Source organism: Mytilus edulis, chromosome 3 (genome assembly GCF_963676685.1).
Source record: "Mytilus edulis chromosome 3, xbMytEdul2.2, whole genome shotgun sequence".
In the NCBI taxonomy this organism is placed as follows: domain Eukaryota; kingdom Metazoa; phylum Mollusca; class Bivalvia; order Mytilida; family Mytilidae; genus Mytilus; species Mytilus edulis.
The window spans coordinates 18709348-18736596 of NC_092346.1; the positions used below are offsets into that span (position 1 = coordinate 18709348).

Genomic DNA, 27249 nt, shown 5'->3' on the forward strand with positions numbered 1-27249 from the left:
GATCCTGTGGTTAGATAGTAGACGATGTAGGCCTTTTCTTTGATATCCCTGTTAGAGATATTGAGGTTTCTTTTGAGAAATCCGATGGTTTTATTTGCCTTGGCACAGATGTTTCCGATATGTTTATAATCCCATTTAAGGTCTGATGTTATAGTTACTCCTAAGTATTTTGCAGATGTTACGTGCTCCAAAGTGTGCCTATAATCCCATTTTGGGTCTGATGTTATAGTTACTCCTAAGTATTTTGCAGATGTTACGTGCTCCAAAGTGTGGCTATGTAAACAGTAATCCTTTATAATATGTGTTCTGTTCTTTGTAACTGATAGTACCTGACATTTTTCTGGATGGAATTTCATCGTCCATTTTTCTTCCCAGACAGCCAACTTGTCTAAATCTTCCTGGAGGTTATTATCATCTGATGTTACTGTAATGTATGCAACGGTGTCATCTGCAAATAGCCTCACAGTTGATTTAATATTTTCTGGCATGTCGTTTATATAGAAGAGGAAGATGCTGGGTCCTAGCACAGATCCCCCGGACTCTTACTTCAATGGAGTTAGATGTTTCCCCTTCTATAAGTATTCGTTGGGTTCTCTCAGATAGGAAGCTTTTAATCCAGTCGTTTGTTTTTCCTCTTATTCTTGTTTGCTTGTTTAACTTCCAGTGGTAATTATTTCATGCATATAAACTATTATACAAATTATAACAAGAGTGCACACGCTGAAATGTCTCGCCTTCTTTACTAACCATTGGTTAAAGCGTTTTTGAGTTAATGTTCAACATGACGACGACGGACGGACGGACGGACGGGCAGAAGTATACCATAATACGTCTCGTAATCAAGCGTATAAAAAACGAGAAACACTCATGAACCACATCAACAAATCACAATCACTGAATATCAGGTTCCGGACTTTGGACTCTCAATTCAAACATGTGTATCCTCAAGAAAATTAAAAAAATTTCACACACGTCTACACTTGAATATGTTCATCTTGGTGTACGATTTTTCGGAGGCAATTCTCGTAGTTGTTGCTGAATACCCTAAAGTAATATTTATGCAGATGAACAGCAACTTTGGTTTATGTTGCTTTCTACGCGTATCTCCCACGACCGTATGCCAGTCGATTGATTCTTTGAGTTGATTGATGCTTGTTTAACTTCCAGTGGCAATTATTTCATGCATATAAACTATTATACAAATTATAACAAGAGTGCACACGCTGAAATGTTTCGCCTTCTATACTAACCATTGGTATTAAGGCAGCAACCATTTGATTTTCTGGGGGGGGGGGGGGGCTATGGTTTTTTTTCTGGACAAATTTTTTTTTTCGACTGCGGCGAAAAACAATCTATTTTTTTTGCGACAAGTCGAAAACAATTTTTTTCTTTCAATTTTAGCATAACATATAGTGGCAACTGAGGGTGAAACAAACAATTTTTTTTTCTCAGAATCAAAAACAAATTATTTTTTTCTCCAAAAACTGGAAACAAACTTTTTTTCCCAAAAAAAACCATAGCCCCCCCCCCCCTTCCAGAAAATCAAATGGTTGCTGCCTAAGTGGATAATTATCACATAAATTTATTATGGTCCAAGAAAATGAAGTCAAGGTCATATAAACCAAAACGAGAAAATACACCTTAAAATCAGTCAATACACAAAATGATGAGGTCAAGGTCAGATGAACCATATGTCAGTCTGACATTTACTGCTTACAATCCATCCATTCAACAAATATAGTTGCAGACCAAAACAAATAATCTTAACACTGAGCAATGCAACGTAAAAATGGGATCAAGGTCAAATGAAACCTGCGAGACTGACATGTACATCATAAAATATTTCAATACACCAAATATAGTTGACCTATGGCATAGAAAAAAAGCCCAAAACTAGAAAACTTAACTATGACCACTGAATCATGAAAATGAGGTCAAGGTCAAATGACACCTGCAAGTTGGATATGTACACATTACAATGATTCGATACAAAAAATTTAGTAGACAAATTGCATACAGTATAAGAAAAACAGACCAAAACACAAAAACTCAACTTTAACCACTGAATGAACCATGAAAATGAGTTCAAGCTCAGATGACACCTGCCAGTTGGAGATGTACACATTAAAATCCTTCCATACACCAAATATAGTAGACCTATTGCTTATATAGTATCCGAGATATGGACTTGACCCCTAAAATTTAACCTTGTTCAATGATCCATGAAATGAGGTTGAGGTCAAGTGAAAACTGTCTGACGTGCATGAGGACCTTACAAGGTACTCACACATCAAATAAAGTTATTCGATTACTCATAACAAGAGAGAAATAAACATTATAAAAGAATCAACTTTTTTTCAAGCAGTAACTGAACTATGAAAATGAGGTCAAGGACAATGGGCATGTGACAGATGTAAACTTTGTAACATAGAGGCAGTCTGATTCTTTGGTGGCACATTTTATACAATATTAAACTTGAAAGGATGATGTGGTATGAATGCCAATGAGACTCAGTTGAAAGGATGTACATGTCAGCAGATAAAATTTCTTCGGATGGACAGGTTTTGTCTAAAACTAGTAAATTGTCTTATTTAGTTCTAACAAAGACATAGTTTTTTTTCTGTCCTCTAAATGTGCAAGTAGTACTTTAAAAATTTATCCATTTAAATCCTCAACAGACAACAAGTCAATAAATATATTCAACATTTCTTTTATTTTAATACAAAAATTTGTATAATGCATTATCAGCCATTTTTTACAATCAGTCCAATCACCATAGCAACACACTCTCTTTCTTCACAAAAATATACATACTAGAGGTAGTCCAACTATCACGTCATCTCTGTCAACGCTGAGTTAATCTTATCAACAAATTTCCAGGAACCAGCATCTTTAAACACATACTTATACTAGAAACCAGTTATTTTAAAATTCACTGGAAACCAGTCATTTTTAAATTTCACTAGAAACCAGTCCTTTTAAATTTCACTGGGAACTAATCATCTAAATTTCACTGGAAACCAGTTATTTTAAATTTCACTGGGAACCAGCAGTAGTTATTTCACTGGGTACCAGTGTATATAATGTACAATGAGACAAGGGGATGTCAACGGGTATTTGCACATGTTTGAAAATGAATAAAAAAAATTACTTTAATAACCTTTTCTTATGAAAAATAAATTTTGTCCCAAAATTGTAAGATAACCCCGTAAAACCATTGGAAAAAAAGGTGGAGGTCCAATTGTTCAATCATATTGGTGAGGAAGACAAAGGAACACCCCTCCCTCACCAAATCATGATTGCTATAATTGAACAAATATCACTGAAATTGTGGACAATTTCACTTGAATCCTGAAGCTTGAGTTAATCAATTGGTTCTTTTGAAGATTATAAAATTGTTAGTGTACAATCTCATACTGAATAAGTTCAAAATGAAAATGACCCTATATGTAGCCTTGAAGTAATCAATCTGTATATTAATATTTGTTTGCAAAAAGAAGAGTCTGACAAAGGACAAACTATAGCCTCACTTTCCTATGCGTAGAAGGTTATTGGGGAAGCATAGTGTCAAATGAACTTTGATTGCATTTTAATAAGATTTCAAGGTTGTTATTAAATAGAATAAAGAAGTATTTTTTAGACTTGGTACATGTTGAAACTAAAAAATCTAATCTGCCTTTTTTATCTGATGTAATTTATATATCAGAGCATGTATAACTTTTAACTTATTATCTTCCATAAAATCATGTGCTGAAAAATATATTATAACATTATAATTTTTTTTATATCTTACAAAATCATTAACCTATAAAAATGTAGCCATAAAATATGCTATCAGATCACTAGGTGATCAGCATCTTCTAGTCAAATTGAACTTCAACATTTAGTCGATTAAATACTTTAAACATCTTTTATAATCTTTAATTAATATAATTAATAATTTGAGATCGTTATAGACAGAAAGATACACCAGACAGCACGAGTCTATCACAGTTTTTTTTTACAATGTGTTCAAATAAGAAACAGTATACCTTATATACAAAGCACCTACCTTGATCAAAGCCTATCATCATTCCAGGTTTAGTTTTAGAATTAAGATAACAAGAGCAATGAAGATGGATATCACTTCTTAGTAAGGTGTAGAAAACTTGATGTGATTTTAACATAATATTTGAAAGCTTCAAAATATAAAGCAGTTGCGCTTTCTATTTTATCCTTTACTGTTTCAGAATCATAGAAAGTTTTGTGGATTGCACATTAAAATGAAAGGTAATTTGGTAGTGGTTGAATTTCCTTTGTTTGGATACAATTAACCAATCACAATGCCTAGTGATTCCACACCAAAAGTGAAAGACCTTTTAGTATTGGTTGGAATTCCATTGTATTGGATACAATTAACCAATCACAATGCCTAGTGATTCCACACCAAAAGTGAAAGGTCTTTTAGTATTGGTTGGAATTCCATTGTATTGGATACCATCAACTGAACACAATACCTGGTGCAAAATTCTAATTTTACTCCCTAGTATTTTTTTAAATTTGGGTAGTTAAATTTATCATTATTATTCCATTTAGCACTTTATAAATAAATCATAAACACTTCTGTAACCAGCTGTTGGGCTATCAAAACAATTCTGATGGTCTTCGTCTTATATAGTATTTCAATTCAATTAAATATTTATAAATTTGTCCAAACGTAACAAACCTTCCTTAAAGAAAAATTTAGTTTGTAGATAAACAAAAAAGTTTACCCTGCCAATGGCTGCCATTATAAGTTTCACTGTTTGGTAAACAAACTATCTAATACATTCTCATAGTCAGGCCTCACCAATTTATGTTTGGTAAACAAACTATCATTAAGGCCTCACCAATTATTTTCTTTGTTTGTACGTCCTTAACCTTTTATCAAATATGCTAGAAACCAAAACTTTTCAAACTATTCTTTCTATGTTCTTGAGCAAATTCTTTTTATAGAAAAATTGTGATATATATATAAGCATGGAAAATCCCTAAGAACAATGAAAACAATTGATGAGGCCTAAAATCGTTGATTTTTTTTTTCTCAAAACATGTATCATAATTAAGAATGTTATACCTCTTTTTCAAAACTGTTATTAAAACATCATACAAAAATGTTTGCATTTCCATAGCAACCCTGAATGAAAATAAAAATATTTCTCTCTCCTTTTACAAAATATCACAAATTCAACCTGAGATCAGTGGGGTATATTAACTGTCAAAATTTACAGCAATCTGGAATAAAATGTCCAAAATCTTACAGTTAATATAAGATAAAACTGCCAAAACACTACAGCAATATTCATGGTTTGACAGTTTTGTAGCATAAATTGGTAAAATTAATCAATACCGAATAAAAGTCCAAAAATTTACAGTTTTTACTAATATTTTACAAAAATTCTTTATAAAACAGATACATCAAAGTTCATTTAGGTACATAAAAAGTTCAGATAGAATACAGAAAATTGCTATATAATAAACATGACTGTAGAAAATTACAGTAAAAATAAAGAAAAACTTCTAGCACAGCTAGAGATCAGTGGGATTAAGGCCGAGCCAGACTATATAGTTAATTATTTGTCAATTACAACTACATTAAACTGTAACCATAACATATAGTTTCACAAATATAAGTGCTGGAAATTCAGTGGTCAATTCTAAGACCATTGCAAGTATGTATGGCGTAGATATCATAAAGAGAAATATGGTTGATATTGACCTTTATCAAATTTTATTTAAAAAATATTTGATTAGTTATTAGATCAGAAAGAGTTAAAAAGTGATAGAGGTAAAAGGGTACAACAAGAAGACAGAGAGTAGAGGTGAGACCGAGGAAAGACAAATATAGTAAAGAAATATGGTTATTCTTACTATTGAGGGTATTTTTTTCAAATATTTTTTTTTGTCCGTATGATCAAGTGACCCAAGTTTAATTTTTGTGCATTTGCATTGACATGAGAATTGTCATTTATAATTTATGGACAAAATTGTAATTTATTCTGTTTGAAGAAAAACAGTATTTTTTTTACTCATTATGAATCTGTTTTATTCTCGCAAGCCTAACAACTTTTGATAGCTGCTTCCTGTGACAAAACTCTCTTACTTGCATTGTTTTTTTTTCAACAACAAAAAAACAAATACAAAAATAATTCTTATCGATGTGGCCTTTCGAAATTATCCTCAATCCATAAACCTTAATGAAATAGTCACAACAAATATTTTTTTGTAATAAACGTCCAAATTGTTTTCCCTGAAACTTACTGTTTAATAATATGGCACTTAAGAACCTGAGTCAAAACAGCATTGCCTTATATTCATCAGTTTGTTAACTTGCATATAAATCAATCCATGTTGTCAAATCTCACCACTGACAATTACCATCTTTTAAAAGTCAATAGTCAGTGGATCTTATTCTTACCATAATCTACGCATATAGATCTAACTTGATTATTAAATTTGCTGTACATGTACAAGGAAATAATGTGTGTGAATCTTGATTAATGAACCTGGTATGAGACAAAATGATTCATAAAGACAATTTGCTACCATTGCTAATTTGTATACATTTCTATCTGATGATAACATTACAATTGGTGGCAGCAGTTTGGCCAGCCATACTGCTTGATGATAAAAATGACAATGATAAGGTGACAAATGTTTGTGAAGAATGAGTTTTGCATTGTTTGGTAACACATGGGGAAGATAGACTGTTCTCAATTCAAAAAAAAATGTTATATGTGAAAAAATAGATTTTCTTCATTTCAAAAATATAAAATGTGAGAAAATAGACTGTCCTCATTAAAAAAAATAATCTTTGAACTTTTATCAGGTACAGACACACTACTATAACTAGAGCTGAATATTATAGATTGTGTTGCTTATTAATTATTGAAAAATGTATCATATTTCTATACCGCCCAATTTCAATCATAGATTTTTTTGTTTATAAAATAATTTTTTTGGTGACATTAGCAAAGCTTGAAAACAGATATTTGTGATTATAGAATCTAAGATTGACATTTGCCAGTATTAAAATACATTACTTATTCCTAATATAACGTTTACTTTATCTTAAATTTAATTGAATTTTAAATAACAAATGTCATCTGTGATTGTGTTAACTTAAATATTATACATTATAAAACTAAAGGACTCAGCCCTGTGCCATTAGTTGATACAATTAAAAGTGTTTATTTTATTTCAAAACTTCCTCCCATATAGGGGCCTCAAACAATTTTTATAGATGCTTTCTCACTAATGATATTTTTGAAATCAGTGTCCTAACTTTCATAAATCATTCCCTATACTGTTAATTGCAATGAAACACAAGAAATGATCTAGACTTAACAATTATTGAAATCAAATTTGATCATATTTACATATTTGAAGAATTTGACATTCATTATAAATCTGTCAAATAAGACTGGAAAATTGATGTTCTGAAATTAAACAATTTAATTTTTGAAAAGAGAAGAATTAATCTTCCTCATGATTAGTCATATGATAATCGTAATGATGCTATGATAATCTTGTGATCTGAAAAAATTAAAACTATCACTAAATGTTTTCCTCCTCTGTACACAAGACAAATAACAAATAAATAGTTAATAAATAACACATTTGTTCATTGAAGGAGTAATTGTTTTTAGTTTATATCTGATCTTGAACTCTATCACAAGCCATTTTTCAGTCTGTAATCCTGAACTTGATCATAAGACATTATGATAATCTTGAACTTTATACTGTTAATATGATAATCTTGAACTTCATAATGTTCAGTATGCACATGATGGTTCTTCCACAGGTGTCATGGAACTGTAAGAATTACTACTGATGGATTTAAATGTAAACATTCCTGGATCTGATTTGGCAGATTTGCTATTTGCATTCACAGTCTGAAACAGAAAATAAAGAATATATTTTAATGTCACATACAATAATATAAACGTTCTAAAGATACATTTACATCATTACATGATCACAAAAATGTTGTGGCAACATTTGGTGTGGGTGTGTTTTGACATCCATAACCAAGGATTTGTATAGTAAGATTCTTACTTCACAAATCTTAACTACAAGGGTTCTACTAATCTACATGTCACCATGCATTTGTTCCTATTTAGTTCTGTCCATTTATTCTAATTTTCTTGAAAAATCTGTTATTGTTTATTCTTGATTTAGTGGTTTTAATAGATTTTTTTTTTTATACATATCTACATTTTGTTTTTTTATGATGACCTTCAATACTCTAAATTTATGTTGTTACTCTACCAACAAAATCCATGAAAATGGAACCCACAAACAAATGAGGAATCCACAGTAAAACAACTTCAACATGATTACAGCAGATTCCAATGAGTGTGTAGGTAAATTTAATATCTTTGGTTAGCTTGCTTGTTAGTTGAACTGTGAAGTCATTATTAGGTCTGGTATACTACCCTCTTTCGAAGTACCCTAGTCCTACAGACCAGTGGCGGATCCAGGGGGGTTCCTGGGGTGCGCACCCCCCCTTTATTTTTGCCGATCAATGCATTTGTATCGGGACATATGTTTTGCACCCCAGTTGCCCTGGGTTAGCACCCCCCCTTTCGAAAATTTCTGCATCCCCCCCTGCAGACTGATAGACTGGTTATCAATAGGACTGGTCTACTTTTAAAGGAGGGTAGCTTACCTAACAATAACAATGACTTCATGGTTTAGCTAGCAAGCAACCTAACCAAAGATATTACCATTAGCTACATACTCATTGAAATCGGCTGTAACAAAACATTTTTGATACCACTACCATGGAAGTACTATATTGACATTTGTAAATAACTCTACTGATATGTATACATCAACAGAATCGTTTGCTCATGCTGTTTTTCAATGTAACAGTCATGATATCTTCTTTGACATATTATGAATCCTTTTCTATGAATGTCTGTTAGCTCTTGATACTTTTAAACGAAGAAAGAAAGAATTAAAATCTTCATTATTGTTGATATTTTTAAGTAAACCATAAAACACAGAGTACAGAAAATTGTTCACTTCTTGCAGAATTTAACATAAAATAGTTTTTCTGGCAACATTTCAACAAGAAATTTACTGAGACAGATTTATGAAATGATTCAGAGAAATTCTACCAGGATTAATAATGGAGAAGATTAATAGAGATAAAATCATTATTGTAAATTACGAGTAAATCATTTTGGAAATATGTTAGTTATTAGAGCACTATTAACAGCTCTCTAATATTACATCATAAAACCTAATGACTCTCGGCTCTGTGCCATCCGTTAATATGTTCTGCAGGCGTTCTATCTATAGTAACAGAGATGTATCTCCGTGAGAAAGTTTGCTAAAACCACCTGGAGTTTACCTAGCACCTGTCAAAGAATTATCCAATCTTACGGAGAGAGATTGAAAAACTAATGCATTGCTTATCATCAAAAGTCTTTAGAGATTCATCCTTCAGTTTGTTTTTGTTTGTCTTACAAATAGTTTTGTGAAAGAAAAGAGTAGTATAGTTTCAATACATCAAACACAGTTAGCTTTCGTTTTTTAATTAAAAAAAAGTTGTATCTCTCTATGATACATATCTTATCTAATTACAGCATAATTTGTTGGTTAACTTGAGGTCAAGTGTATGAACAAGGTCGCAGAAGTCAGAGTGTCAAAATAAAATGCTTCCCCATAATAAATTACTCAAGTGGAGCTGGTGGTTCCACCTGCTCCCCAAGGGGCAGTCAACTTAAGTTCAATCAGATTAAGCTTCAATTGTTGTTTTTTTTAGAATATTGAATATAAAAGCTAAAATGTTATTTCCAAGGTTATAAATGTTTATAAAACAAAAATTTAATGTTCATTCCACAAATTAAAAAGAGAGGATGCAAAAATGATCCTCCATAGGATGAACAAAGAGAGTCACTGTAGGTCTGTCTACTTTGTCCAGAACACTGTGGACAGGAGGAAAAGACAGAGTTCACCTGGACTGTCCTGTAGAGTATTTCATACAGGTGGTTGTTCTATGTCAGAGCTCTGATGTCAATAAACAGGGAAAAGAATCATTTGGCAATCCAGTCTAACCCCTGCTATTCACAAGCAAAATAAAGAAATGCATCTTTTTTTTACATCAAAATATTTTGCAAAAATCAGTCCCCCTTTCTATGCTTCAACAATTCTCTCTTAGCTCCAACAAATTTAATTACTTAGTTTAACATTTTCACTAAAAGTTTAAAAAAAAATTCTAAAAAATTTCCTGATTCTTTCTTTTTTAATTTTTTTTTTCACTTATTGACTGCCTAAGTACTTCTTCTTCAAAGTGAAATGCACTGATGCAATCTAAATAATCATTTACCATAAAACTAATTATCACTAACACTAAACTCTCCTTTCCACTGGAGACTTCCTTTTGCACTTAACATCAACATCAGTTGATACAAGGACATTTGTTTATGACATGTTTTATTGCCAAACTAAAAGTACATGTCCATTTGCTGTTTCCCACTAACTGTGATTACCAATCTGACATTGAAAAATGGCTTAATTTGCCATTGTATGTATTCTTATTGATAACAATTATTTTCCTAATGGCACCAAATTCAATTTTCAAAAGTACAATCTCTTTACATAACAATGGTTAACACAACTACCAATTTATCACAATAGAAATCCATAAAATTTACTAAATGATGGATTTTTTGTACTTTGATGTTTACAAGTACGATTGTACATTAATAAATATGATAAACAAATTCAGTTTACAATATTTCAAATTTGCCTTATTTTAATTGTGTGTCATTTTTTTAATGACTTAGTTTATTTTTTGTCTGCTCAAAGCATTATAATAAACTAAAAATGTACATGTAAATTGTATCATTGGCAAGTAATTTTGCGCATCACAGCACTTTATCACTTTTAAAAAATTATCCCCCTATTTGTATATTTGCAACACACCAGTGGCAGATCCAGGGGGGTCCAGGGGTTGGAACCCCCTTTTTTCTTTGACAATCAATATATTTGAATGTGGACATTTATTGTAGTTGGACCCCCATTTACCCTGGGTTGGGAACACTCTCTTTTCAAAATGGCTGGATCCGCCCCTGCACACTATCATTTGTATTGTTATTTTTGTACAAAATTGAAAATTACTTGAAACTTTTTTTTTTAATATAGGTGTCAGGTCTATTTTAGTAGATTATCAGAAACAGGCTACATTGTACTTGTAACAAAAATGGTAAAATATGAATTGGAAACTTGCAAAAACCTTAATCAGTCGCGGATCCAGAAATTTTCATAAGGTGGGGCCCACTGACTGCCTAAGAGGGGCCCGCTCCCGTCACGCTTCAGTGATTCCTTATATAAGCAACCAAATTTTTTTCTCAAAATCAGGGGGGCCCCCTAAATATACCTCTGTTAATAAAGACTTAAGTGCGAATTGAAAGTGTCAATGTGCATGCTACCAATCTATTACAAATTACTGGTAACAGTTAATCAGAAAACTGTTTTTACTCCTGGTAATAGTATTATTTTAACATGTACCTGTGTTAATGAATAAGTACTAATTCACATTCCTAATATTACATGTAACTTCCAACAGTGAGTAGCCTCCCCTTATATATACACTGCATAGTTAATTTACCAACAAACACAAGAATACTAGTACTGTACTATAAACATGTAACTGTAGACCAATTATTGCAATTATAAATAAGCTAGAGGGACGTGAATGTTATGGTTTGCACTCTACAAATATATCAGCATCAAGTCCCATAAGTTCTGGAAAATATCACGACTTTATTCCAAATCATTGCAAGTTTGTAACATGCATATTGAGCAAAGGGAAAAAGGACATTGTATTAAACTGATTTACTAAGATCTGTCAATAAATGATAATTATGAATACACAAATGTAACAGACATGTATTGTGACATAGATATATAAACAACTTATTTTTTATCAAGGCTAAATATTTCTTCATTTGTTTGTTGTCAAAACGGATGTCTTTCTTGCCAAAGCCTTGAATAGTACAGGGATAGAGCATTGTTGCACTAATTGGTAACATGTATTACAAATTAAAGGCAACTAGTTTTCAAATGATTAGAGGCTAAAAAGTAGCAGAGATTAACAGGTAGAATTGTTTTTTTTCTGTAAACTTTGTTTAAAAGCATGATGAAGTTCAAATCTATTCATAACAACTAGTGCTAACCTGGGCACAATTCACCAAGGTACAAAATCAGACTGCTGATTTTCTCCTCTGAATTATTTCACCGTTTGATACCAAGGTGCCTTTGGAGTGAATTTAAAACAATTGCATGAGCATCTGAGTCACTAGTCTGTTTCCCGGCCGTTATTGAAATTCTTGACAATACTTTTTGTATATTCCGAAGGCATACTGAATGTTTTACGGAGGGGACCAACCTACTGAGTCACTGACCAAGCACTTTTAAACCTTTTCAACAGGAGTGTAAAACAGCAGACAGGAACTAGCATGTACAGCAACAAAGATGGAGCAGATGACCTCTATCTGACATTGCATGTGGGTATGCACTGACATGCCAAGTTCAGTGAGATTCAGACACGTCTGTCTCACATACAACACGTCTCACATACAACAGAACATGTATTGTAATGAGCAGGAAACTAATGGAGAAATGTTTAGATATTTATTTGATTAACATACAGGCAGATTGCCGACACAGATACCGATTTTTTGCTGTTCATAATTTTATAACAGTACTACAATGTCTATATTTTCAATTACTCATTTCCTGCCTTATTGGCAATTGTTCTGTACTCGAAACATAACAATTTATCAAGCTGTAATACCTTTTCAGTATGGATTAAAACCAACTCAGACCATTTTATATTCTTTTTCTTAAGGTATAATAGCCCCTTAACTCCTTTTTTCCAAAATTTCTTTTACATTGTAGGAATGATTAGGGACAAATTAAATCTGGGGGAAACCTATGAAAAATTGTTCCAGTGTATATAAAATTGTACATTAGATTTCTCTTTGGTTGGGTGTTGTCTCTTTGACACCTTTACCATTTCCATTCTGAATTTTATTTCCTTTTGAAGATCAAATCCATAACCTACTACACTTATTGTTAGCATGCTCCCAGCAGAAAGCAGTGATTCTGGTATGGAAGCAGAAAGTCCAAGTAGAGACCCATTTATTCAATTTGCAGTCAGTTACAGAAAAGATTATAATAAATCTGACATGTTATTTCATTAAAAAATCGTCAATTTAACATGTTTTAAGATTAAATGGATTATTTGGTTCAGATCTCCTTAACAGATAGGATGCAAGTTTTAAGATCAGCAGTTTCACAACGTGGAGGACTTCTCCACATGTTACTTATTAATGAGCAGGAAGCTAATTTAAAATGAAGCTAAATTCGGAGGTTTATAGATTAACATACAGGCAGACAAACTCGACAGATAAAAATTGGCGTTTTTAAGCTTATCCTGAGTCCTGACAACCTTTTTAGCTCTGACAACTATGCCACGTTATTATTACACGCCACCGATCATTCATGTAATAAATTTGACATTAGCTGCTGATGCTATTAGGAATGGGTTATTATGAAAGAAATTGAACGTAACCTTGATTTAAATGATTTATTCTTATCATGAGTTTTCAATTTATAAGATGTATTATTACTAAGATTGTAGATCCATTAATGATTTCTAGGTTGATCTTAGATGATTTTTTATGCTTTTTAATGTTTAAATATTTGGCCTTTAAAACTTTTACTAATGAAAGTTATTCCACAAATACATCTATGGAGGACTGAAAATGATTGAAAAATCTATTAATATACCAATTCCTGTCAATAATTCCTATTTATTTATTCCTCGCCCTTTTCTCGTATGCCAGTACTATCAAGAAAATAGTAATTGAAACATTATAAACTTGTATGTGGTTTGGCAGCAATGACAAATCTAAATTATTTTCTTGCTGTTTGTCCAATAATTGTTTCTATCTGGTCAATTCTTTGTGGTCACTGGCTATGGCATTAACCTCATATTGTTGCGCTATAACATTGTTAATAACAGAAAAATCATTAACAAGTAAGATGTTCAGTTGTATATGAAAACTGTTTGGCCTGTCGATATCTAAATGAAGCTAGTACATTAATGTACAAAAGTAAGAATAAATCACACTTTTGTTGGGTAGTTAGTAATCTGGTCCTTGATAACGAATTCCCAGACAATGAACAGTATGTATAGACTATAGTACATGTATGTACCGGTAATAGCAGTTTTAATTACAATCAATAATGAATTCCCCATCTACATTAACTTTGCTATGTTGAGGGTGTATTCTGCACATGCTTTAAGGATGTTTGCTGCTCAGTTTCAAAATAAATAACTTTCCATAAAACTAGTATATATTGATAGGGGATTAATTGAGGAATAAAAAAAAAAACCAAAAATATAGGGGTCAATGTGTTTTATTTTTTGAGATATTAGCCATTGGAATTTTGACGGGAAAATGTTCTCTCTTGACTTTTCACAGCTTTATCATTGACCAGTTAAAGTTCTCAAAAACTATTTAAAAATAAATAAGATTTTATAAGGCTTTTACAAATGGCTTATAATTATACATGTAAAAGATATATAAAAAGAAAAATGGGGGTTCATGGGCAAATTTTTTTAAGGCATTCAAATGGATAAAACCAGAGGATTTCGAAAATCTGACAAAAATTCCAAAACATGACAAGCAATCATCCTTAATTCTTTGATTGATTCATTGTTGGTCTTTAATGCCACTTGCAGCACATTTAGCAATGATGCCTATGCCACTTTTTTTTAATAAAGGAAGCTGGTGAGCCCCGAGAAAACTTTGGCAGGAAAACAAGCAATCTAAGTTAAGAGTCGATGCATATAAGCAACATGCTGGATTTCAACTAACAACCTCAGGCTAGTTGGTGACCCACTTATACCAGTGGTCATCAAGACCCATTAAATTCTTTGAGACTATGGTATAAATTGCAGATCAGTTCTATTTCATTCAGTCAACTTGTATCGATCCCGGATGATTTAGATTTATACACATTGTACAAACATAAGTCTTTTATTTAGTTTCATGAAAACCACATGTCGCTAAAGGCATTCTATTTTTGCATGTTGATGGGTCACTGTCTTGATGAATATGTAAACCACATCTGTTTTGATTTAATATCTCTAGATTGCAAGAAGACCACAAGTGGTTTTTTTTCTTCATTTTTCCATGTAAAAGTTCACTGTCTGAAGCCTTGGATATATATACATGTACGTTCGCCACATCTATTTTGATCAACAGCTATAATTGGTATGATTAAAAGCCAATTAACCAATTAAGTATATAAATTAATTTCAATCATGAAATAATATGTCAAGATTTTAAGCCTTGTGCATGTTACAGTACTTACACATGTCTAGTAATCCCTTCAATTTGATGCATGTTATCTTTTCAATTTGATGCACATTATCTTTTCAATTTGATGCATGTTATAAAGTCAATTTGATGCATGTTATAATTTCAATTTGATGCACTTTAGCATTTCAATTTGATATTTGATTGTAAATTTCAAATAATGATTGCACCATCACAATATGTGCAGGATCAAAATATTTAAATCTCTGTGGAGGGTTGATAAAACATTTGGACTTATTTAAAAAGAAGTTTGATATATAATCTCACATGTTTTTAGACTAAAAATCGGTTATAATATATATATCATTCTTTAAAAAAATATAAACATATTGGAATGCATATACTATTTGGGCCAACATTAAATAGTTTTTTCCATCCATTTTGAAATTACGCAAAATTCATTTTCATGTTGCTTTCTAAATTCACACACCCTATAGCTTCACCCTACACCCTTATATGTAACAATCACTATACAAAAATGGCATCTTATGTGAGGAGATGTTCTTGTCCAGTTTGTAGAAGGGGCTTTTCTAAATATTCTTTGAATACCCTCAATAAAACTTTCTAAATCTACATGGTAAAATCATGTACATTGTATTGTAGAAAACTAATTTAAAAGTACCACATACCACCTTCAATAGTTACTTATTGTGCAAGCATCCAGAAAATCTGACTCCCCATGTTGATATATGTTTAATATTAAGCATGGATCATATTATATTAAATCAACATGTTTTAATCCTTTAATATATAGTTGAAAGATTGCTTGATGTACCATATTTTAACATTCATCTATTTAATTTCATAAACCATGATATTAACAACTAAGCTACGCTACCTTAGTCCTAAAAATAAGTTTGATAATAACTTGCGAATCTATCAAGAAAGCTTATATCTGCCAAAGGGATGACTTGTAGCCCTGATAGTCGGACAACCAATTTACAAAACTGACTAGACCATCTGAATCATTTCTTGCAGGATAAGCAGTCTTTATTTATCTTGTCCATTAATACTATGAACTGACCCTCAGACTAAATATCCTTGACCATCTAATCTAAGCTAGCTATATTTTGTTACTGGAAATAATGGAACTGCCTATCAATTTTAGAAGGGAGGATTACAGCATTATTTCTACATCTTTTGTAGGATTAAGTTATATAACATGATTATTTTACTGATACCTGCAAATCCAGTGTCCAGTAGTAAAGACAATTCAGAGTCTTTTAAAGGGAGTTGAAAACAGTGGATAGAAATGAACAAGTAAAAAATTAATTTAAATCCACTTTATAAGTTTAAAAGGGAATGGATTATGATATAAAACAATTTTGTCAGAGAGGTTACTGAATTAAGATAATTTTTGAAAGTAAAAAAAAATAATGTTTTCGATATAACTTTTAAACAAAACTTGAGCCTCACAGGCCATATACTAATTTTACACTTGTGGTCAAACATTAAAAAACAAGAATGTGTCCTCAGTACACGAATGCCCCACTCGCACTATCATTTTCCATGTTCAGTGGACAGTGAAATTGGGGTAAAAACTCTAATTTGGCATTAAAATTAGAAAGATCATATCATAGAGAACATGTGTACTAAGTTTGAAGTCGATTGGACTTCAACTTCATCAAAAACTACCTTGACCAAAAACTTTAACCTGAAGCAGGACAGACGGACGAACGGACGGACGAACGGACGCACAGACCAGAAAACATAATGCCCCTCTACTATTCTAGGTGGGGCATAAAAAACCTTTATTACTTTGATGTTGGCCATAACTATTGACCAAAGTCATTAACTAATTTTACACTTGTGGTCAATGGCAATATAATGCCTTTGATGAATATAAAGCTGCAAAGTTTAATTTATCAAAACCTAATCTCATGTCAATAATATTAGCCAGTTCATCAATATTTCAATTTTCTGCCAAAATCTTTCTGACCATCTATATCTATACATACAAGACTATTGATTCATGACTGACAAAACTAAAGCATTCATTTATCCAAAATACCAGGGTTTATCTCTGTGGTCAGTTATCTCTATGGTCAGTACTACGATAATATACCAGTTGAAAGCCAGATAATTTTATTCTGGGTGGTCAATGAAAAAGATCTGTTGATTGTTTATAGAAAACAAACAAATATCTGTGTACAACATCAAATTATATGAATAGCTATCCCTAGTGTAAATATACAATCGGGTCAATCTGTTTCAGAGGATGGAACTATCATATATACCATCATTATCATTGAGAGTTTCTGGCTCTACCTGTAAGTGATCATTATGATACTAAGGGTAAAAACAACTTTTACAGTACTTTGCCAAATCATCCTTAAACATAGGCATGAAATATTTGCTACTAGATCTATAGTTGATGATAAAACACTTTTTGAAAGCCCAAAAATGGCTTAGAGGAGATATGAATTTTCAAAACAAAAATAAATCAGGTGATTGAAGATTGAATATACATTCATAAAGTTGAGGAGGGGACATACATTCAAATATAAAGTACAAGGTATAAATGCAAATCTCATTTCGATCTTAAATTACGTTTTGTCTACCCTTTTCACAACTAAAGACAGTCTTAACCATCACCTGATCATTTTTATAGCAATATTGTTTACTCAGGTTGCCCCCTTCATTGATGACTATCTCTGATAATGCATATATTATAAACTGCCTAAAACTGTCACTGGCAAAAAAACTATAAGAATCTATAACCCCAGTTTTAATCTAACACTATGAGTACAAATGGCTAAAAGCAACGATTTTTTTTCACTGTCTTATAAATGACTTCATTGACCAAGCAAAACATAATTAGTATTACCGGTCAGAAACAGATCAGAATATACATCATTGGTTTTTTCCCTTTACTGGTTAAATGACAAAGAATATTAACTATTCCAATAGATCTTCCTTATTGAAAAAGAACTTTATTTTGTTCGGCTGGCCTGCTTCATTTAGAAAAAAAGAGATTTAGAGCTAATACAACTGGCAAGGACTTGCACGAACGTAGATTAAATTCTACACCATTGGGTTTTTTATATTGATAATGGCAACCTTATGGATATTACCCTTGGAACAAGATGTCTTGATTAAAAAAGACCATTTGTTTCATATGCTTGCATGACTGACAAGGAAAATACAATTAAAACTACTTTACAAAGGCTATACAATATCAATATTAGTTTGTTCAGTTTATCAGAAAAAACAAAGAAAACAACTGTATTTATCCTTTGCATTGGGGAATGTGTTATCAAAAAAAATCTCAAATGCAATAACATTTAGTTTGTGAAAAAAGGAAACATTTTGTGCTACATGCTCAGCTAGCTTGCTTTATAAATAAGCCTAACTGTACTTTCCGTGAAGCGAGCAATTTACATAGTTGAGCTCATCTATTCTAAACAAATTCTTGTTTCATTAATCATGTTAATTGGCAATGAAAAAAATACTATTTTGATGGTTAAAGTGTATAATTGAATAGAAACTAATATTCCACCACATTTTAATAGTATATGTTTGGTTCGCAGGCAAAAGAGCACATTTTCGCACCATTTGACTTGTTTTTCATTTGGCCGAAAATTCAAAACATGATAGCTGCACAATTCTCATGCAGGAAGCGAATGAAATGAAGATTTCAAGAATTCCAAACAAATACCTGTTGCACATGTAAACAACAAAACTATAAATAATAGTTTTGAAATGGAATTATCTAACCTTAACATTCAGAGATAGATAAAATAATATTTTTGTAATTGTTGAATCAGCCTTTCTTATAGCCTTGGCATTTATTCTACTAAACTTGGCTTTCTATCAAATAGTGTAACAATGCTATAGTAAACTTATCTAAATATTTGTAAACCGATATAAAACGTAGTTCTCTTATTTAACCCATACTTCTATACATATCTCTCTTGTTTAGGAAATATTTCTAAAGTTCACTGATTTTTAATTTATCTACTAAGTTTGATATAAAACGTAGTTCTCTTATTTAGCCCATACTTCTATACATATCTCTCTTGTTTACGAAATATTTCTAAAAGTTCACCGACAAGTTGTTTTTTAATTTATCTAGTGAATATGGAAATAACATAATAATAGTTTAAAGTCTAGATAAAAGGCCGAAGGCAATGTGAAACGTTATTTATATAACGTATTTGGTATTTGATTTCACGCTACGATAGTACTATTTTGAAAGCAGGACTATTTATATAAAGGAGATATTTAAGTTAAAAGTTTTCAAGTGCTTCATTTAATATTCTGATTTTTATTGCATTTTTTTAAGAATAGATTTGTAATAGTACTATAGGGTGATAAATACATTAAAGTGTTGTCATACATAACTAAAGTGACAGTGGTAACAAAAGTGCCGACTGCCGAGACCCGATAATAGGTTACACAATTAGTGACAAAAGCGATCCTCTGGGACTGTCGTACATTATACAATTAATAACAATAGTAACGAAACGGAAGACTATTGAACCTAGGGACAGCTGCAGATACTCGGCAAACTGCAATTTACATTCTAATTAAAGTAGGCCCCTATACACTGAATACTTTATATGAAATTAATGACTGATGATTACTATGCAGTTTTACAAAGCCGAAATCAGCAGTTTCATTATTCATAGGTCCTTACCAGCCTAAAGGCTGCTTGAACCAAGCTGTCATTAATTTCCGTTGATAACAGTTTCTGTCCGCTATTGTTACTTTTACAGGAGAAGATTAAAAATTATTTCTGTATAAAATTATCTATCCCCTGGGGAGTAAAAGAGTAAGACACTACCGTGACAAATGATAATAACAGTACAATTCAGACAAATCTAGAAAAGAAAATCTAATTACGGCCATTGATATCATTGTCAATGTAACACTATTGGTAAGGTACAGAACATGTTTTACTAGAAAATAATCATAGATTAATGTCTGAAATAGAACTAATTCTCTCCTCCTATTTAATTATATATCATACAGTACAAATAAACTTGATATGTAGTATAATTACTAAATGTATATATCATCCTATTTATTGTCCCCTTAATTTTTTTCTAGTTTCTTTAATTTTATATTTCACAATTTCTTTTTTCTCAAATTAGATATTTCGCAATGACAATATAAATGATCCTCTTAAATTATACCAATAGTTAAATTATATCAATCAAATCAAATAAAGGTCTAAAAAAAGGATTTTGTAAATTACACATATAACAGGCTATTATTTGAACTTGGAATTATTTTTAATTATGGAATTTGCTTGATTTTTTGTTATTGAAATTTTTAATAAATTCCATGCTTATATTCTGTACTGAAATATTCTGTGATGTGCACAACACTTTCTATTACAAAGACAATGGTATATTTTCAATAGAATGTACTGTGCCACGCACAGCACTATCTAATCAAAATACATTGTATGGAAAGTGTTATTAACCGCTCAAAAGATCATAATATCAAATAAACATGGAATTTATTAAAAAAATTAAACACAAGAAATTAAGCAAAATCCATAATTAAAAATAATTCCAAGTTCAAATAAAAGCCTGTTTAAATATGCATTATTTTCAAGAATAGAAACATATGGTGCACCACAAAAGCTATAAGCACCAAATCAGATGATTTAACCTATGACCTTGATATCAAACATCAATTTATTATCAAACAAAATCCCTCCCCTTCTACTCAATTTGGAATCCCTTTACCATTATTAGCAAACACTGCATACAAGTGCAATCACTGTCCATCAGGTTTAAGAATATATATGAAATTAGTAAATTGTTGACACAGACATATGCCTCACCTTAAGACCTGTAAAACATATAAAAGTTTCACTCATTATGGCCCCATTGATCTCAATGGTAATGTGATGTGCCATTAGTTATGTAAAACTGCCCTACAATATATCATTGACTTAATTTACCATTAGTGGCTTCCCTTAAAGTTGACTAAATAACAAACTCAAATTATTGTTGCAAGTTGAAACTACCAAGGCCAAAAACAGCAAGCCTAACTCGAAGGAACAAAATCTGTCACAATAAACTTAACTGATTCAACTGTCATAAATTTCATAAATCTATACAAATCATGCTGTTTCTATTTTACACAGCACATAATAATTCAAATTGTGTAAACTTTTCAAACAAACCGGATACTTTTATCAATTAAGACGATTTTTACAGTCTTAAATAATCATTAGGAAAATTGAATTTTATCAAAATATTGGAAAAATTTGGTAATGAGGCGATTTAAATGTATTGAAATAATCATCTCATCTTTCAACTGCAACAATGCATATTGAATTATACCAAACTATTGAACTTTAAAACAAAAAAGTTTTTCCTGAATTCGATTTTCTAAAAACTTGAAATACATGATATCTACAAGTATATGTATGACTGTCAATAATATAATTGTATAAATTGATAATCTTTATCTGGCAACCTCTGAATTCAATATTTTTATCATATTACTGATTTTTTTATGTATGTGTCTAAAGATAATTTGCATTAAGTGTATCTTTTTATCATCTTTTTTCTGCAAATATAGAAAACAGTCAATAAAAGGTGTCCATAGATAAAGGAAAATACTGAATTTTATTAAAACTTATATAAGATTAAATTAGGTCACCATCTTATTTAAATACTACATTATGTTTTTATCTCACTACTGTAACATTAAATTTTTATCAAATTATTGAATTTTATCAAAAATTCTAATCCCAACTGCACTCCATAAACCACTTCACTGATTGAATCCATATCAGACATTATCAAACCAGTATCAGTTAAGGTATCAGTCCGATCAAGGTGACATGGGAAAATTTCCAACTATCTTTTACTGAATGTAAACAAACACCTGATATTTTTTTATATATTGACCCAAGGTCTAAGGGAGATTAGAAAATATTTATATAACCATGTACCATCAGTAAAAGTAAGAATGATCGCTGGTACTAAACAAAGCAAAGAATATAATGATCAATATAGAGTAAATCTGTGGGGTAAAATGGTCTAATACTTTAACAATCTATTATTATTGAGTGACAAGCTATAATCCACACATGGACTGGTATCTTAATCTCTCTCTCCAAATATACATGTATTTGGTATGAAAGGGTCTCCTCTACATTCACTACATGGACCGGTATCTTAATCTCTCTCTCTCTCTCTCTCTCTCTCTCTCTCTCTCTCTCTCTCTTAAGTATACTTAAGTATACATGTATTTGTATGAAAGGGTTTCCTCTATGTATAATGGTATGCACATGTATACTTTAAACATATTCATCATTTCTATAATTACATGTACCTTGATCTCTCTATCCTCAGGATACATGTACATGTAGTAAATCTGTCCACTCTCTTACTCTCTCACTCTCATGTACATGTTTCAAACAAATAAATCTTTGCAAGATTTTTGCATACATGTCGGTGTATTTTGGGAGTTTCTATATATCAAATTTATACTATTCATTCTTGAGTTAATGTACAATTATGCAGAAATGTTGAAACTTAAACCGGTTAAGACTAAACTGAAAAGTTTCAAATTCTATTTAACATGTAAATTCCACAATTCTTCACAACTGCTACTCAGTGACCGGTTTTGAGACTGGTCTCTGATTATGTTTCAAAAGGCTAAGAAAAAGGCCTGCAAGTCCCAAAACAGGTTATCAAAAGGCAACAATATTTTCTTTTTCCACAGTAGGAGGCTCCGAACACATACACCAAAATGGATTTGAACTCACAACTTAACAACTCCGACTATGTAATGAACATGCATGGTCTTTTGTTTTCTTTTTATCTTTCAAGCAGAAGTCTTCAAAATAACCAATGAAACTGTTGTTTGGCTAAACGATATAAAAAGATGTGATATGAGTGTCAATGAGACAATTCTCCATCCAAGTCACAATTTGTAAAAGTAAATCATTATACATGTAGGTCAAAGTACAGTCTTCAACACGGAGCTACATTTAACCAGCTTGGTAACCTGAAAGAGCAGAAAAAGCAACAAGAATGTATGTCAACCCCAAGATGGCGTTAATTTTTTTACAGTGTCGTTGACATACATGTATATATCCCATATCTTTTATCAGCCCTCTTTAAGAGGGACAAAGGTTAATTCTGAACTATTTTATATCGCTGAGTAACGAACATACATGCTATCAATATATGTAAAACAAAAACTCTTAACACTATTTGTGTGATAAAAGTCCGTTTATTTTTACGATATTAATCTTCTCTCAAAATACTTGACTGACAAGGGTAAACCCACACAATCTTATACTGCTGTGTCGGTAAACAATTTAAATTAAAATTTCATGTCGCAATTTTAATAACGTTCCAAGGGTTTTATATATGAAAACAAATTTTAAGGAGTCTTTAAATACATCTTACAGTACATGCCTACAAGTCTTTTGTCTCACCCTACTCTCTATTTCTTCATGGCACCAATTTGATGTCTGTAGGAGAGAGGGGGTCTAATGCATTTAAAAAAGTTGAGTGAAAATTTTTATTTGCAATTTTACATGATAAATGTTTTGAATTGAGGTGTACATACCTTTTTTTTTTTATCATTGGCAAAACAACTTTTAACCAGAGATCATGATTTTTTTTCTTGAAAGACTGCTATGTTTCTCTTACTAATAAAATGAACTGCCATGAAGACTAAATACCAATGCACAAGAAAATTAACACCTGAACATGGTCTTTATGGGGCCAAAATTAAAAATATGTTTGTTTCCCCTCCCCCCACCCGGGTCAAAAATACGCCCCCGGGTCAAAAAATTATTTTCCACAAAAAAATCTAAATTATTTTTTTCCTGAAAATAATTTGTTTCTATTTTTGGAAAGTACACTCAAATTGAGCACAAACAACTGATAAGTGGCCTGGACTTGACAAGTCAAACCATTCATGTGACCATGCTATGACAATCACATCCAGTTAAAAAAAAAAAAAAATAAAGAACCTGCCTTCCTGGTCTGTTTACAAAGGGTAGACCCGGGGGAGGGGAAACAGACATTCTTTAAATGTGGCCCGGGAATAAATTCCACACAAGGTGGTTTCTTAAAAGGTCACTCACTGACTCACTCTTGGTAGTGAATTTTCACAGTGAAGGCTGGTAATTGTTGGGTGATACTATCATGAGGGTCTGGATGGGGTTTATAGAATACAAAAAAAAAACTCCAATCATCTTTATGTTTTAAAGACCTTTCTGGATCTTATGGTTTTGTCGCATTTATACAGTAACACACCTTTCAATATTTGAAGGTTGAAATTTGACTTAAATACAAAATCTTAGTAAAAATTTGATTGAACAGAAGTTCACCATCCAAAGTGGGCAGGTGGAAGATACAAATTGACCCAAGCTGTAGTGAATGTCAGCTTGATTTACCATAAACTTAGTATTGAAACTTGTGAGCAATTTGTACTTGCCTGCTTCAACAACAATACTCTAATTTACATGTACGAACAATTCTTTAATAAAATATTTGTAAGTAAATAATCATATTAATAAACCATTTTTCCTATTTATATTTGTTGAACTGGCATCAAAAATGAAATTTTACCCACGCTTTACTCTAATTAATCAATATAACACTAATCTGTTTACATGTATGAACAATTTTTTAATAAAATATTTGTAAGTTAAAAATCGTATTAATAAAAAAAAAATCCTCTTTTTATGTTTGTTGAACTAGCATCAAAGATTAATTCTTACACTTGCTTAACTCTATAGAAGTTCCCAGTTATTTTTACCCTCTGGCATGTCACCAACATATGTCATTCAATTAAAATTCAAAGCATGTTTCAAAACATTAAGTATTACATATTGACCATTTTTATTTGTCTACGTTTTTTTTTCATTTGTGACATCTTGTATGTGTATGTTTATACAGTATTTTCTCATAATGAAAATCCCAATGGATTTTTCTAGTGAATAATGAGATCCAATTACTGATGTTAATATTCAATTTTATACTTTCTTCCTCATAATAAATGTATTCAAAATCTCCTGCCAATAAATATTGGGATAACTTAAATAGACCTCTAACATTCTAAGGCAACTGCTATTTATTTTTTGTTCTTTAAAGACACTCACAGAATTGTCAATGCAAAGATATTTCACTGCAAGCTCCTTCTTCCAGTAAACATAAATTTCATATTGATTTTTTTTTTTTAATAATGACCCTCTTTTCTACTTTAATGATGTCATAATTTCATTGCCAGATAGCAAACATTCTTTTTAAAAATACACTACCTTTCTTTATATTTTTTCCTCGACTACTTTAAAGAATTTGTCGATTAAATTCAAACCTAATTGAGGCATTTTATTGATTGTACAAACAATGTCATGTCAAATTGGTCTAATTTTCATTGCTTTGAACTTTTTTTGAAGAATTCTTATTTTTTATATTATTTTTTGCTTATTTGACAAATTTTGGAAAAAAAAGTACTAAATGGAAGAGACACTTAGTTCATTTCCTTTCACACCATTTCCCGATATTATACCAAAAGTATGTTTGTTTCCTTTCCCCAATTGATTTATATATAATATTCCACGGTATATTGTTATTTTAAAGTACCGGTATATTGTTATTTTAAAGTACCGTTAGATATAAGTATTTGTTGACTTCGACGTTGACTTCCACGGTAGGTGAATAAGTTCAATGACCAAGTTCTTCTACACTCCGACGAAACCATCCATAAAACTTAATTATCGTATAAATCATACAAACAAGACATTTAAAAAACAAACGAACCTGCCCATATTACCATACAAGTGTTCAACATTCTCCGACTAACTGATCAAAGATAGATCTACTAGAATAACTTAATATTTAAAAATCCCATTTATATACCATACCAATATATTTTCTTTTTTTTCAACAACCTATCAATTCAATTTTCATGTCCAAAGTCAAAAACAATAGCGTAATATACATGATATATATATAGTATCTTCAATCATACATCAATATAAAGAGAAGTGACACAAACAATTGTCTGTTTTTCATGGTAGTTTTTTTTCAGTTATAAATTGTATTTCAAAGGTTTAAAGTACTGATGTTTACATCATTGTGAACTGAATATAGATTTTTCTTACTTTGATGATCATATAAAAAAGCATTTTTTTTTTTTTACAAAACATGAATATTTTCATGTGGAATTCATATGATATAGACATGAATTTTATGTTTTAAAAAAGTTGCGATCATTTCAACACAACTTTTGTCATGCGTGTAATACATTCTGTTACATATAAATTGTACCATTTTGTACATAATACTCTGAGATTTTGTCTTTGACCATAGTCACAGTACATGCAATCTTTATCTCAGGTGAATTAGTTCTGTTGAACCCACAGCAACAGAGAGTCAGTACACATACATGTACATGCAGAGAGCAAAACATCATTTTTGTTCATTCTGTTGAACATAGCCAGGATTAATGGACATGCATACTCTTTGGTTTCGTAATAATTTGACCATAAACATATTGAACTTACCTTAATTTTAACAATTTTTGCTCTACCTAAGCCATGAGTACACTGTTTTTTAACTGCATTTTTCTGAAGATAAAAATTTAACAACTGAAAAAGAAGTCATATTTTGCATTGCTAATATATATGGCCTCTTTCAATATTTGTACATTGTACAGCCATGAAATTAATGAATTTATGTATGTGTATAGACATGATAGACATATAACAGTATATTAAATTATCGTAGTATTATGACTTTTCATATTTAATAGAAAATATTATTTCTTCTGGAAATAGCATCATATATAAATCATTCAAACTCAGATGATTGGCCTTCCACTGATTTTT

The 27249-nt window shown here is 31.1% G+C and overlaps 1 protein-coding gene across 2 annotated transcripts in view; it reads right to left on the bottom strand.

The window, feature by feature from the left end:
• Positions 1-2694: 2694 nt before the first annotated feature.
• The window catches only part of LOC139515972 (uncharacterized), a 43440-nt gene continuing 18885 nt past the window's right edge, over positions 2695-27249 (bottom strand). Inside the window, exons 4-5 of one of the 2 annotated variants that reach the window (XM_071305768.1) lie at positions 26926-26988; positions 2695-7913 (exon numbers count right to left, since the gene is read on the bottom strand). In XM_071305768.1, the coding sequence (XP_071161869.1) occupies positions 7794-7913; positions 26926-26988 (183 nt within the window). In that variant the 3' untranslated portion in view covers positions 2695-7793. Of the gene's footprint in view, positions 7914-26925; positions 27010-27249 lie in introns of both variants that reach the window. The other variant, XM_071305767.1, reaches the window with a different exon arrangement.